Genomic DNA, 14,034 nt, shown 5'->3' with positions numbered 1-14,034 from the left:
TCTCCTAGCTCACTGGAAAAACACAGTGAGTCTCTCACTCAGTACAAAAGAAATCAAAAGAATTTACACATTTATTGCCACTAAAAAAGAATTAATCTCAAAATATCCATGGTAATGTGAAAGCAGAGACTGGCCTGAGAAAATCCACAGATAATCCTCAGATCTGAGCCAAGCAAAGCATTCCCCACCTTCTAATATCTGGGGCTAAGAATACACATCTTTGCTTTTTACTTACTCTTGTCTTTCTGGTGGAGGTATTTTAACAGAACTTGAAATTATCAAATGAGATGAAGCACCAAATATTGTGATTAGGCTCTACCAAGGGTAGAGATAGCAAGGGTCCAGATAGACCTGGGCTCAGAAATGAGACTCAGCTGACTCTGAAAGTAAACTGCTTATCTCTTCCCCAGAGGCCTCTCTCAGGATTGCTTTTCAGAACACAGAGCTCTTATGCAAGAGGATTAGGACATTGCTCCTTCTCCCCGTGTAACCAGGTAGAACGGTTGCAACTCAGAGCAATAAATAGCTTGGTTTACCATTCAGATGGAATTACAGATGATAAGAGTAATCATTTTATTTCATTTCATGTGTATAATGATAGGGGTCTGCTTATAAATAGTACATATTCTCTATATTTGGAAAATAAAGCAACTTTGGAAAATCCTCCTTCTCCCTTCCCTGTTCTCTTTATGTTCAAGTTCCAAGTTGCTTCAAAAGTGAAACCTTCCTATTCTACCCTGAAAGCAGTTGATATGCTAACACAGATGCACCTTCAAGTGTTGGATTAAAGAAGGATGGTGGAGTGGGTGTTATTCATGGACAAACCCTTTTGAAGGGAAACTACTTACATCGCTTAGCTGCTTTGTGTTCTTCTGAGCCAAAACCATGCCCATGGAATCAGGCACACTTGTGAACTTGATGGTATCTGGGTGCTGTCGATACTTCCTCTCATTTAAAGCATCACCTGCTTTCCTGACCTTCTCAACCTCTAGAGAACCAATAGGGATCCATCCAATGCCTTTGAAGAAGTTGTTATACTCGTCTTTATATACATTCTGTAAAAGAGTAATCTCATGTGAGGAGATATCCAACAGAATACTCAAAAGATGTCTCTGAAACCTTCAATTCTATCCAAAGGAAATGAATGGCAACACTTTCAGCATGCTCATGTCTATAAAGAAGCTTTTCACTATGTCTGCCACTGAGCTTCTTACCCAGAATTTGGTAATAAGAAAAAGCAGTCTGTTGTTAGAGTGCATTATACAGTGCAGAGAGAATCTAGGCCACATATTTCCATGGGTAATACTAAAAAAAAAAAGGATTTCTCTTTCAACAATAAATTGGGCTTTCTTTTTGATTTCACTGAAAACCCCACCACTTTGAATTTCACCCATACTGCCCACCTGGGCTATTCCTGGTCTCAGCTGGGGAGAGACACCTTTATTAAGCAACTATAAATGAATACCATATCTTCCCTTACAGAGGATGATTCTTACAGAAATCTGGTTCCTGCAGAAGGAAATGCCCTGAATATTAAACATCCTCCCCATGCAGCTCTCCATGAATCATGCTGCAATCACAAAGCCTTCCTGGTTCATTTTAGATGACTCATTACATAGATTAACATGCATGAGAGTGCGATTTTTGGTTAAAAAAAGAAAAAAAAACTTTTCTGGGTTCAGAAGAATAAAGAATATCAGCACTTAAGCAGCAACCACTTCCTCTTGTTGAGAATCAAGGTGGTTTATATACTTAGTGGAATAAGTTTTACCTTTGATCCATAATAAAGACAATGTCAATGACTTCAATAGAAACACAGAAAGCCAGGAAAAACATAGCTTGTCTACCATGCATTTGTTAGTCTTTCGATAATGATTGTTTATTATATATATTTTTTTTCTTTTGAGACAGAGAGAGAGAGAGAGAGAGAGAGAGAGAATTCCAAGCAGGCACCATGCCAAACTGGACCTGGGGCTCAATTTCATGACTATGGATCATGACCTGAGCCAAAATCAAGAGTTGGACACTTAGCTGACTGAGCCATCCAGGTGCCCTGAAAAATGCACTTTTCAAATATCACTGTATTGTGAAGTCAACTAAAATGGGAGGAAATGATTGTCCCTCAAGCACCAACATTTCTGGGTCTGTTATGTTATACATACTTACATCACTCTGAATTTGATTCACATTCCTGGTATGCTCAAGACTCATGGCATCGGGTAGGTATGTGTAATGATGTATCGGCTGTTTGTAGTTGACGTTGGTGACAACATCCTGGGCCATCTTTGCAGCAGTAATGCTAACCATGTCCCCAGGGGTATGGTAGCTGGTTTTGGTGTTCTCATAGTTCTTCTTGTATTCACGATCTGACTGCAACTTTGCCACGTTCATATAATGGACCAGCTTGGGATCATCCTGGAGGCTTCTAAAACCCACATGCTTTCCCTTTGACTTCTCATAAGCTTCCTTGTATTTATACTGCAAAGGAAAATTTGGTTAGCAAAGTCCTAGGCATTGATAGGTATAGCAAGTATATTCATACACAAAGGCACTTAGAACATTGTGACTTCCTGGGAGATTATACAAGAAGTGCAAAACATACCCACCCACCCCCATTTGCCTCCAGAAAGTTCAGACTGAAAACATTTATATCCAATACTGCTGGGTTACAAGTGGGTAGCATGATAAATTCAAGCCCCGTTTCTTTCTTTGCTATAAATCCTACAAATGCATTTGCATGTAGAACTTTACGTAAAGCCGGTTGAATTTTCATGCTTAGTATAAACAAGACACATTCAAAATATAAGACCAATACCTCTTGGTTTCCTAGGGATGTGAATTTTCTCAAGCCAATATATTATCACCATCATAGAATGTTATCATACATCACAGAATATTAGAAATTAAGAAAATCTTCCATTTGCTGTTCCCATTGGCCAAGTGATATGTATGTAACAGATGCAGAAGAAACTCTAAAGGATTCCATGTGCAAGTTCACACTCAGTTTTTCTTGGGGTGGGGGTAGAAAACATTATTTTGTTGTCTCAGGCTGACCAAATAAAATAAAAACCCTCTTCTTTCTAGGTGGCATCAATTTAGATGCTTGGGCAGGGAGCTGGGCCTTCCCCACCCATTTCTCAGCAGGTACTTTCCAAGCTCACTGCTGAAGCAGCTGCAGAGGAATTAAAGAGCTGCAGTAAGGGCAGGAATGGCTGTGAGCTTTCCCCATCAGTAAAGACCTAACTACAAAAGCTCTGCAGCCCATGGTATCTCACTGTTGGAACTGGCAATGGGATGTAGATTGAGTCGTACTGTATATAACAGGTCAAAACCTCAATTTTTAGGTAAGCGAATGCAAATCCACCTAAACTCTGCAGATACCCTGCTCTTGTCACATATGCACTGATTTATAAATAAGAGTTTAGCAGGCAATCGGATTATCAAGACATTTCATTTCTAGGCATGTTAGACAAACCTCTGTGCAAGCTCTAAAAAAAATAAAAATAAAAATAAAAAAATAAAAAAGATAATGTCGTACTTTAGACTTTCACTTTGTCCTTAAACTAGAAATTTATTTCAAAACAGTGTACAAATCTTTGACAAACACATTTTCAGTGGCATCCCTACAAGGAAAGTTGTAGAATTCTTACACCGCTAGCTCCCAAGTGGTCTGTACACATGGGTGGTTTCTTTCTCCTCTTTTCCTAAACCGCGATTGTAGCCTCCAAAATAGTATGTGACAGTGAAGTCTACAGGGCATGCTTGCTTGTTGAAATTTTTGAGTTTCAATGACGGGAAGAAATGTAAGTGTATACTTTTCCTATTACAGACGAAATGGGCATCAATTTACATAAGCCAAAATTATATTCTAGAAAAATGGGCCTTTTAACCATTTGGTTTATAAGATCTTTACATTTTATATAACATCTTTGCAATCTTTTTAATACAATTATAATGCAGGCAGTCATCTGAATTTAATGTGTTAGTGCCAGTTAGGGTGTTCACACTGAAAATAAATGTGGGCTGTAGGGTAATGTGTCAGTAAAGGTAATTTGGGCTATGAATCGGGGAGAAAGTGGCTTTCAGATTTATGACAGCTCTACCAAGTGGGGTCAACTGAAAAGAATCACAGAATGTTGAAAAAGTGACAGGTTTTCAAAACAATATTTTGTGGAGAATTTGAATGTCATTAATTCAACATACTGTTTTATCATTTAGACAAGCACACATTTAATTACCGTTTAAAAAGGCAATCACCCACATTTCACCTAAAATTTTTACTTACATCGCTGGCAATGTTTCTGGATGCTTTGGCTGCAGTGATGGGAATAGCGTCACCCAGCACATTGTTGCCCTTGGCTATTAAATCATGCCAGTCCCGTTTATAACAGACCTGGGATATAAAAGGAAAAAGGATGTCAGCATGCTGTGTATTAATCAGCCAAAGTGATTCCTCAGTTGCTGGGATTGTTTTATTCTTTTCCAGCTATACAGTAAAGGAATCTCCTAACGCATGTTCTGTTTTAGGAAGTCACGTTAGCAAAATATCACACTTTGTGTAGCATGAAATTATAGGACTCTGTACCAATTACTCACCCAAACCTGGTTTGGCTACCTACTGAAGCAGAATACTGAGAAACTGGAGTGGATCTAGAATAAAGATTCTGGAAACCATGGTATGTGAGGACCAACTGCAGAAAATGAAGTTGTCTAGTCTTATGAAAGGAAGGTCAAGGGAAGACCAAGTGGTTAGCTTTAGAAACTTCAGTATTATTGTAATAAAAGGATTTCATTTATTCCTATGTTTCTGCAGGAAAATAACTTTCTCTATTTGCAAAACTAGGAAAAATAAGCCGAAGTTTTAGAGGAACAGATGTTGGGCTCCATGTAAGGGAAAATGGTATATCCTTTTGAGTTTTCTTGCCCTGGAAAAGGCTGACTCAAGAGGCGAGAGCCATCATCAGGAGATAGGCTTCATACGGGGTGTGTAGGAAACTGACCTAAATAATTAGCAAGGCCCCATTCTACTCTAAAATTCTATTATTTTACCATCATGTCTGGATTTCACACACTACCAAAAACCCTACTTACATCACTTATATTGTAAGCGTTGCACTTGGCCTGGAGAAACTGAGGAAGATCAGGACTCATAGTGTATTTATGCTTCACATCTTCTCCTTTAGCTTTGTATAAGATCTGCAACACACAACCCCAAAAATAAAATGCATTAAAGATAGCACAAAAATGGAAAAGGCTTTAATTGCACACTTAGCACAGTCCACCACGATTCCTATTGTTAAAAATCATGAAAGGTATTTTCCTATTTTTAAAAAACTCAAACATTTTGTCTTTAGAAAGATCCCAGAGCTTTGTGTATTAAAATAGAGAGAAAAATAGAAAACAGGAATCTTTGACTGAGATGAATAGAAAATAAGTTCAAATGTGAAACCCTATTATGAATAAACAGGATTCACCCAAGCCAGAAACGTTCAGTGTTTGCTAGTGGCATTAAAATTTCTTAAGGTCTTAGAAAATGGCAGTTAGAATGAGTCTTTCACTTCTGCTAAAAAACTTTCCAATTATAATTGCAGCGGTAAAACCACATAGTAACTTCTTCAGTATATGAAGGCACTTATACATAAACCCAGAGTACTCAAAAGGTTTACCATTTCATATTTACCGTACTTTATCCTTTTACAGATGTGTGAAAGACATCTAAGTGCATGGTATAGAACTTGTATCCTCCTCTTGGTAATAGAAAAGAAATTGCTTAATTTCTAAAACTAAAACCCAACTGAAATCACAAGTAGATTACCAATCTCGACTGTCATTAATCCTATAAATCCCTAGGCATGTCTATGTACAACATCACATATAAACCGGTATGCATTTATCATAAAGTCTAACGTGGCTGATATCTATTTGAACCTTCAAATACTAAATAATTCATTCCAGAAATCCAAGAGCTATCTTTACTTCCTCACTGCCTGTAGAAACCATAGCTAAGCTTTCACAGCATTCACAGAATCTCATCAGTTCTACCTTCCACACATCTCCTTTCCCATTGCTACTGCTTTAGTTGAAGCCCAAATGAGCCTTCTGTTAGATTTCTGTCAGAGCTTTTAATCCACCCCCTTACCTCCAATCTCTCCCCTCAACAATGCAATCTCAGCACTTGTCAGAGCTATCTTTTAGAACACAAGTCTGAAAATGCAACTCCAAGGATTAAGATCTTCAATACTTCCCATTACCCACCCCACAACGTCCAGAGTATAAATTAGGACACAAGACCCTCAATGATGAAATAACAATCCCAAACCCTTCATTGTCCTTCCACTCATTACCTCTTGACGGTCATTCTGTTTTTTTCTTTTGCCAAGAATGCACCCTTCCCTTATTTGCCAGGGAAGCCTTGGCAGGCAGTTACCTCTTCCCTTATATTTATTCGGCACATACCTCTCCTGTAGCGTTCACCTCTCAGTAGGACAATGCTCTGGTTTCGTCCATGCCATTTTATACTCCTATCTTATATCTTTGTCATATCCTATATCTCACTAATCTTTGTCTATGTCATCTTTATACCCTCAACATATAATACAGTGCCTGGCACAGGGAAGGTATTCAAAAACGTTCATTCAATAAATTAATAAATTAATGCTTTTTATATCCCTTTAATTCTTCTATCTAACTTTCCTTTGGATCTCACTTTAGCCAGATCATATACATTGTTCATGGATAGGCAGACAAACAATATACTAATCTCTAAGACCTAAGGTTTTGAAAGTCTCTATAATATTTATATATGATGAATTCTGAGACGCAAAATCATATACCCATGTGAGTTACTTCCCTGTGTTAGTATTTTACATATGAAAAGCAAATATAAGCAACTTAATATAGAATTGAATATGATATATTTGCCAAAGTGTCTGGGACTTAAGCTTAAGTTTTGTGTGTATGTGCACACAGGCACACGTGTAGTACTACAGAACTTGGTCATCATGACAAATTTATCCAATAGCAGTATCTCAAAGGAAGCTAAAAAGGAGGTTTTAAAAAGGAAAGAAAATAGCAAGATAGAAGAAAGTGAAAATATTAGTGCCCAAACTAAAAATAATTTTCATTTTTATTTTTAAATTAAATAAAAGGAAAATTATTGGCTCAGAAGAATAAAAAAATTGAGCGGCTGTTTATTTTGTTAAAGCCTCCCTCCGTTCTTTGCCCCCTTTCTTTCATTGTACTTACATCACTGATTTGTTTTGTGTTCTGTTTTGCCTGGACCATAACTGGGGAGTCCACAATGCTCGTAAATTTGAGGGTGTCTGGATGTTGTCTGTACTTCTTTTCGTTCAGGGCATCACCCGCCTTCTTAACTTTTTCTACATCCAGACTGCCAATAGGTATCCAGCCTATGCCTTTCATCCAGGTGTTGTAGTCTTCCTTGTAGGCGTTCTACAGCAATGGGAAAGAAGAGGAGTAAGTGCCCTGAGTGGTAGGATCTCACACAGGTTCTGACCTCAGAGGGGGACTGTCTGGTGGAGTGTCACTTACATCGCTCTGTATGTGCATCATGTTTTTAGACAACTCCAGGTCCATGGCGTCAGGCAGGTAGGTGTAATGATGGAGAGAATGCTTGTAGTTGACATTGCTGGCAACGTCCTGAGCCTTCTTAGCTGCCACAACATTGAACATATCATGGGGCGTGTTGTATTTCGTCTTTGTCTTCTCATAGTCTTTTTTATACTCCCGGTCTGACTGCATCTTGGCCACATTCATATAGTGAACCAGTTTAGGATCATCTTGGAGACTTTGGAAGCCAACCATTTTCCCTTTGGCTTTTTCATAATCTTTTTTGTACTGAACCTATTGGAAACAAAAGTGGGCATATTTTAAAATGTAGTTATGAAGATTTTACTGAACAATGAGACCATGATTTAAAGCAATGGAGCTCCCCAGAAATTACTTCAATAACCAAACAATTAGATATTCATTTGTATACAGTTTGAAATGTAGCCTGGTAAAATTAAAATGTTATATCGAGCCCATTTGATTGTCTATAGCTACTTCTGCTACCCAAGAGAGGTTGGGATGGGAGTGTTAACCATAATTCACGTCAGTGACAAGATAGAATTATAGTAGCAGTGGAATTTTAATGAGTCTTTGGATATCCAAAGAGAGACCCAGAACCAGTTGTATGTAAACACGAATCAGCTCTGAATAAGAAGGTGAGAAGAAGTGAACTTGCTCGGGGAGATCTGGGAAGAAGCATGGGAAACTGAGAAGCAGAGACGTGAAGGAAGGATTGTGTGTATGTGTCGGGGTGGGGAGTAGCTGGAGGAGTACCCACATAGAAAGGGGGTGGGTAAGAAATTTTGGATGGCAGGGCTTTTAGGATACAGATATTTATTATTCAATTGTAACTATTTACACTGGTGCAAAGTCAACTTCATTTCAAACAATCGGTGAGGTTGTGCTTGGGACTTAAGGGGAATCCAAAACAGAGGACTGTGTTCCATCTCTGGATCATGCAGACCAGAAAGAGAAGTGAATCTAGAGTAGGAGAGTCCAGGTGAGCCAGAGCAAAATCATCACGTGCAAGCCAGGAGCTGGAGTTATGAAAAGACAATAAACCTCAGAATAGCTGCAGCAAGCTGAGGGGGAGGGTACCCCATCAGCTCTAGGTCAAATGATAGGGGCTTGAGTCAATTTGATTTAACTCTCAAAGAGGAAAGTAACTAGTTCACAGCTGGGTGAAAGTAAGATAAGGAAAAGAAACAAAGACTAACAAAATTCCTAACTTTCATGAGCCTAATGATTACTGTGAAACTTGGGGCCAATTCATCCATCTCTGGAAGCAATGAAGTAAAAAGAAGTAAGGCAAAGAGGGAATTCATATAAATTAAGCAAGTTTTGAGATAAAATCTTACTACCAGGAGGCTATAAGGATTTAAACAGTGAATGACTTATTTCCACGAGAGAAATAACGTGAATCTGTGTAGCAATATGGATGAGACCTTTAACTTAGGGTGTTTGATGAGAATTGGCCATTAAAGATTCTACAAATCCTAACCCCCAGGAAAACTCAAGTCTATTTAGGGAATTTCCCCTTCTCAATAGTTTTCAGAAGGGCTCAATTCCAATTAGGGACAACAGACATGGTGACTTGGGGATAACAAGTCCACCCTGCCCACACTTTCTAGTTACACACAGGTGACCACCGGCTCGACTTACATCACTCGCCGCCTGCCTGGCAGCTTTGGCAGCTTTGATGGGAATCGCGTCCGATCTCAGGTCATATCCCTTCTTGCTCAAATCTTTCAAGTCTGTTTTGTACATACTCTGAAAGAAAAAAAGTCATCTGAATACAACTCAGGCCACATTTAGAGAGGGCTTCACATGCAATCAGCAGCTGAGCTCATGTGCACACCTCACTGATATTGTAGGCATTAACTTTAGCCTGGATGAACTGGGGCAGGTCTGGTGGCAGACTGTATTTGTGAAGCACTTCTTCTCCTTTGGCTTTGTAGGCAACCTGAAAGAGGGAAAAAGTGCATAAACAAACAAAGTAGGGAAGAGGGGTTAAATGAGACAGGAAAATAACTTCAGAGTGATCATGTTGCAGAGAGTTGCTTTTTATGAAAGACATTCCCTGTGTCACCCCCACATTCACCCGCAAAGATCTGTAGGCCTTCAAAGTCTCATATGCAATGTACAGGGTCCCCTATCTTGGTGCCTGTTCGGCCCTGGCAAAGTCCTTAGGTATGCCTGAGGAACCTCTGGATTTTGTTAGGGGCACCTCATGGAAGTTAGCCCAGGGAGGTGACCTGATAAAAATGTTAACCTGCAGACACTTTGGTCAGCACAGAAGAGGCTAACTGGGTAGGATACACAAACCATCTATATTATATCTGTGGGTTACCGATGGGATTTAGGGGTAGTTTATATGATGTTTGTCTTAGCTCTGACTTACAATGTGACTCCACCATAAGATGTATTGCCTATGTTCATTTTCCTGGTCTTTTCTAGAAATAGGTTTGTAGTGTTTTTTGTCGTCAAGAGAAGTCCCTCTTACCTTCTCCTTGGACGGCAATGTTAAATGGTTGAAAGGACAGTGAACTTAGTATACATAATACTCTAAAGATATGAATTAGGTATGCTTTATTAATGAAAGGCTGGGAGAATTACAGTTGCTCACAAAACTGAGTCTCCTCAGACTGCATAATAATTACAGGTAATCAGTATAGTAGGAATACAAATGTACTTGTATTAATTAATATTTATTAAAATACAGATAGGATTAATACTTACATCACTTCTCTGAGCCTGGTTGATTTTAGACTGTACTATAATCGGAGCATCTTCAATCGAGGTAAACTTGAGAGTGTCTGGATGTTGGCGGTATTTTTTCTGTTTGGTGAATTTAAAAAAGAAAAACAATAATTTTACTCTCACTGAAGGCTAATATATAAAAAATCCTTGAAATTTATTTTGGAGAGATGAGGATTTTTCCTGATTTTAAAATGTAAACAGATTCTTGGTTGGCTTGGGGGAAAAGATGAATACAATACAAAAGCCAGTGTTTTAAAAATTGGCTTAATTTTGGATTGTCTGGGGCAGTACAGCCCAATACAACTTTCAGGAACCAGACTTTGTTTCTTGCTTATGAAATGAAAAATGAAACGAAAGAGGGTATTCTCAGCTAAACAGAACCCGGAAACACCACAAAGTTTTCTAAAGGATTACCAGAAAAGCACACAAGGAAATCTGGATTGTCTTTGCCTGTCACTAACAGGTTCTCAAGTTCCTGTCACTCCAACCGAGGTGGAGAAGTAAAGAAGCTCTCTGGCTGAGGGAGGAGGAACAGAAGAAATAGGGTAACAGCGAGTGGTTCCTGTGGGAGAGGGAGGACTTTTGTTCTGCAGCCCCCGTGTGCTTAGTACACAGGTTGTCACTAAAGTGCTGAGGAGCCACAGGAGAGACAATGTTGGAAGGTATTCTCATCGGAAGCTGGCAACTGCTAGCTACATTCCTATATTCTTCTCCATCTAGTCTCCCGGTCGTCTTCCTTTGTGCATATTACACATCCCACTTCTGTGTACAAAGTAGCACCACCCAGCTTCAGACTTCTGAAAACTACCAACCTAGAACTTTTTTGAAAAAATCTGATAAAATGTTGCTCACCAAAAGCAAGCAAAAGCACAGAACAGAAACTTGAGTGGGAAGAAAACCCTCACTCAGCACCTCTATTCCTTCTTTATTTGGCTACCCTCCCTGATGATGGATTTGCCTGACAGCAATGGGAATGTTCCACTGTTAGACAACCAAACTGCAATATAGCTATACAAAGGAATACTACTCAGTAATACAGAAAATATTGCAGACCCATGCAAAAACATGGTGCTAAGTGAAAAAAAAGTCTAATACAAAAGAAATTTCTAGAAAAGCAAAACTATAGAGACAGAAGGCAAATCTATGGTTGCCTGGCGTTGAAGATGGAAGCAGGAATTTTTCAAGGAAGCTTTGGTATACTACAAGCATTTTAAAATTCAATTATGGTGATGACTGTGCAACTATACGAACTTATTAAAACTTGTCAAGGTGTGCACTTCAAATAGGTGAATTTTATGGTACGCAAATCATACCTTGATAAAGTTGTTTAAAGATATTTTTATCATGAATGGTTAAATGATTTTGGTGACATAAAAGGGTATGCTTATCTACCTGGATAATTCATGCATATAGTACGTTGTTTGTTTTTTTTTAATCTCAGCACAATTACTAGAGAATGAAGCAGTAAAGAAGGTGCTTGCGTGGTTTTGGGGGCTTTAACATAGCACGTTCCCAACTCTCTCTCTGTATGTAGCACATAGGACGGCTTTACCTCATTCAGGATGTCTGAAGCTCTCTTTGCCTTTTCCATTTCCAAGGACCCAAAAGGTACCCAGCCACAGCCTTTCATCCAGCTGTTGTAGTCGGCTTTGTATTCAACCTACAACACCAAGAGAAAGGTTACTGTTCTTTGCTCAGCATCATCCTTACTCATAAAACCATTAACATTTTACCCAAAAGGATGTTTTTAGGATTTCTGAAAAGCTTCTTCCTCTGTACATTAAGGTTATTTAAAAAATTTCCTTCGTGAGAGATTTTAACAGCCCTTAGGTTATCACTGCTCTTCTAGCTGGCATATATTCCATTTGATCCTTATTTCCAACTGAAGGGAAGTTTATGGAACTCAAGTTGCAAACTGGACAAATGCTACCCCACAAGCTGTATTTCAAAGAAGAAATAAAATTGTTATATTTAGATAATCAAATGTGAAATGTTTGCTCGCTAGAACTCTAAGTCAAATTAGGGCTGAAGGCCACATTGAAGATGGATAATTTCGCTCATTTTCTAATTAGATAAGATTTGATAGTAGTTAATTTGCAATATGTGTTTGCACACATTGCCCTTCATATGTAATGGTTAGTTTAGGAGTGTTTCTGCACTGATTAACAATGCGCATTAAAATAGTCACACTCATTAATTTGTTTATAGAAGGTCATTATCATTTGGAATTACTCCTATTTTGGGGACAGTTACTCAATGTTATTAAAATAATAGGCCACTCTTATTGTCTGGCTATAGGAGGTGCCTAAAACTCACATTCTAGATACAAAATTCAAATTGCTATTTAGTGTGGGCCTTTTTAATTGGAATAAAAAAAAAAAATCAAGAAACTATTTGTTTCCTGCCTTTGAGAGGCTTACAATCTACTTAGGAGAAAGAAACATAGCAAAATTAAAGAGCTAAATAAGATAATAATGCATAAAGTAAGATTGTTAGTAATGGGAATTTCAAATTGTGCAGTTGCTGTAAAAAATAGTAAAGTGGTTCCTCAAAAAATTAAAAATAGAATTACCATGTGACCTAGCAACTCCATTTCTGAATGTATACTCAAAAGAATTGAGAGCAGGGTCTCAAATAAATATTTGTCATCTACATTCATAGAAGCATTATTCGCAGTAGCCAAAAGTTGGAAGCAAACCAAATGTCCACTGGAAGATAAATGGATAAACAAAACTTGGTATATACATATAATGGAATATTATTCAGCCTCAAGATGGAAGGAAATTCTGACACATGCTGCAACATGAATGAATGTTGAGGACATGACATTAAGTGAATTAAGCCAGTAACAAAAAGACAAATACCAAGTGACTCTACATGTATGAGGTCTATAGAGTAGTCCAGCTCAAAGAAACAAAAAGTAGACAAGATAGCTACCTATATAAAAAAAATTGTTGATAATAATGAAGGAGATCTTTGTGACATTGGTGATGATAACAGCGAATGTTTACTGAGACTTCACCAGGGCCTGACACTAAGCTAGGTATTTCGCATGAATTCAAATTCTCAAAACAATTCTTTTATTCTAGTTTTACAAGGAAGGGATATAGTGATGGGTTCATGCTAGAGTCACGTCTCTCTAACTCTGAAGGGCATGGTCTCATAGAACCACAAAGGTCATCTTCCCATTACATACTTGCTACATACAGAAGACAACGCAGACACTTCTGAGAATTGTCAAAAACATGACTCCACTTAAAGATTACTTCAGTTTCTACCTTAGAAAGAGGGAATAGAGAAAAACTGATTACTCACATCACTCTGTAGTGCATAAGCCTTCTTGGCAAGATCCACGTTGATGCTATCGGGCGGGTAGCTGTAATTGTGTAAGATGTGCTTATAGTCCACATCACTGGCAATTTCCTGAGATTTCTTAGCTTGAGTGACTTGGAGCATATCAAGAGGTGCAGTGTAGATGGTTTTTGACTTCTCATAGTCTTTACGATATTCACGCTGTGAATAGGAAATTTCCATTTATTACTGCAAATCTTCAAAGGATTTCCAGAAAAGCACAGAAATCGCTCATACACAACCAACGCGAGTTGGAGAAACACATTCAAACATCTGAGTACTTATTTTTTCCTATTATTTGTTCATATGTTGCACATTACTGAATGCTTTCTCCCCCCCAAAAAAATCATACAT

The 14,034-nt window shown here is 38.3% G+C and overlaps 1 protein-coding gene across 23 annotated transcripts in view; it reads right to left on the bottom strand.

The window, feature by feature from the left end:
- Window positions 1-14,034, bottom strand: part of NEB (nebulin) — a 215,022-nt gene that overhangs the window by 161,893 nt on the left and 39,095 nt on the right. For all 23 annotated transcript variants that reach the window (XM_058715306.1, XM_058715281.1, XM_058715284.1 and 20 more), the window contains exons 28-38: window positions 13,645-13,842; window positions 11,882-11,989; window positions 10,309-10,407; window positions 9,428-9,532; window positions 9,232-9,339; window positions 7,552-7,863; window positions 7,246-7,452; window positions 5,092-5,196; window positions 4,286-4,393; window positions 2,167-2,478; window positions 849-1,055 (exon numbers count right to left, since the gene is read on the bottom strand). In XM_058715306.1, the coding sequence (XP_058571289.1) occupies window positions 849-1,055; window positions 2,167-2,478; window positions 4,286-4,393; window positions 5,092-5,196; window positions 7,246-7,452; window positions 7,552-7,863; window positions 9,232-9,339; window positions 9,428-9,532; window positions 10,309-10,407; window positions 11,882-11,989; window positions 13,645-13,842 (1,869 nt within the window). The remainder of the gene's footprint in view (window positions 1-848; window positions 1,056-2,166; window positions 2,479-4,285; window positions 4,394-5,091; window positions 5,197-7,245; window positions 7,453-7,551; window positions 7,864-9,231; window positions 9,340-9,427; window positions 9,533-10,308; window positions 10,408-11,881; window positions 11,990-13,644; window positions 13,843-14,034) is intronic.

The sequence above is a fragment of the Neofelis nebulosa genome, chromosome 2 (genome assembly GCF_028018385.1).
Source record: "Neofelis nebulosa isolate mNeoNeb1 chromosome 2, mNeoNeb1.pri, whole genome shotgun sequence".
Classification (NCBI taxonomy): Eukaryota; Metazoa; Chordata; class Mammalia; order Carnivora; family Felidae; genus Neofelis; species Neofelis nebulosa.
This window is presented reverse-complemented; position numbering and strand designations above follow the sequence as displayed.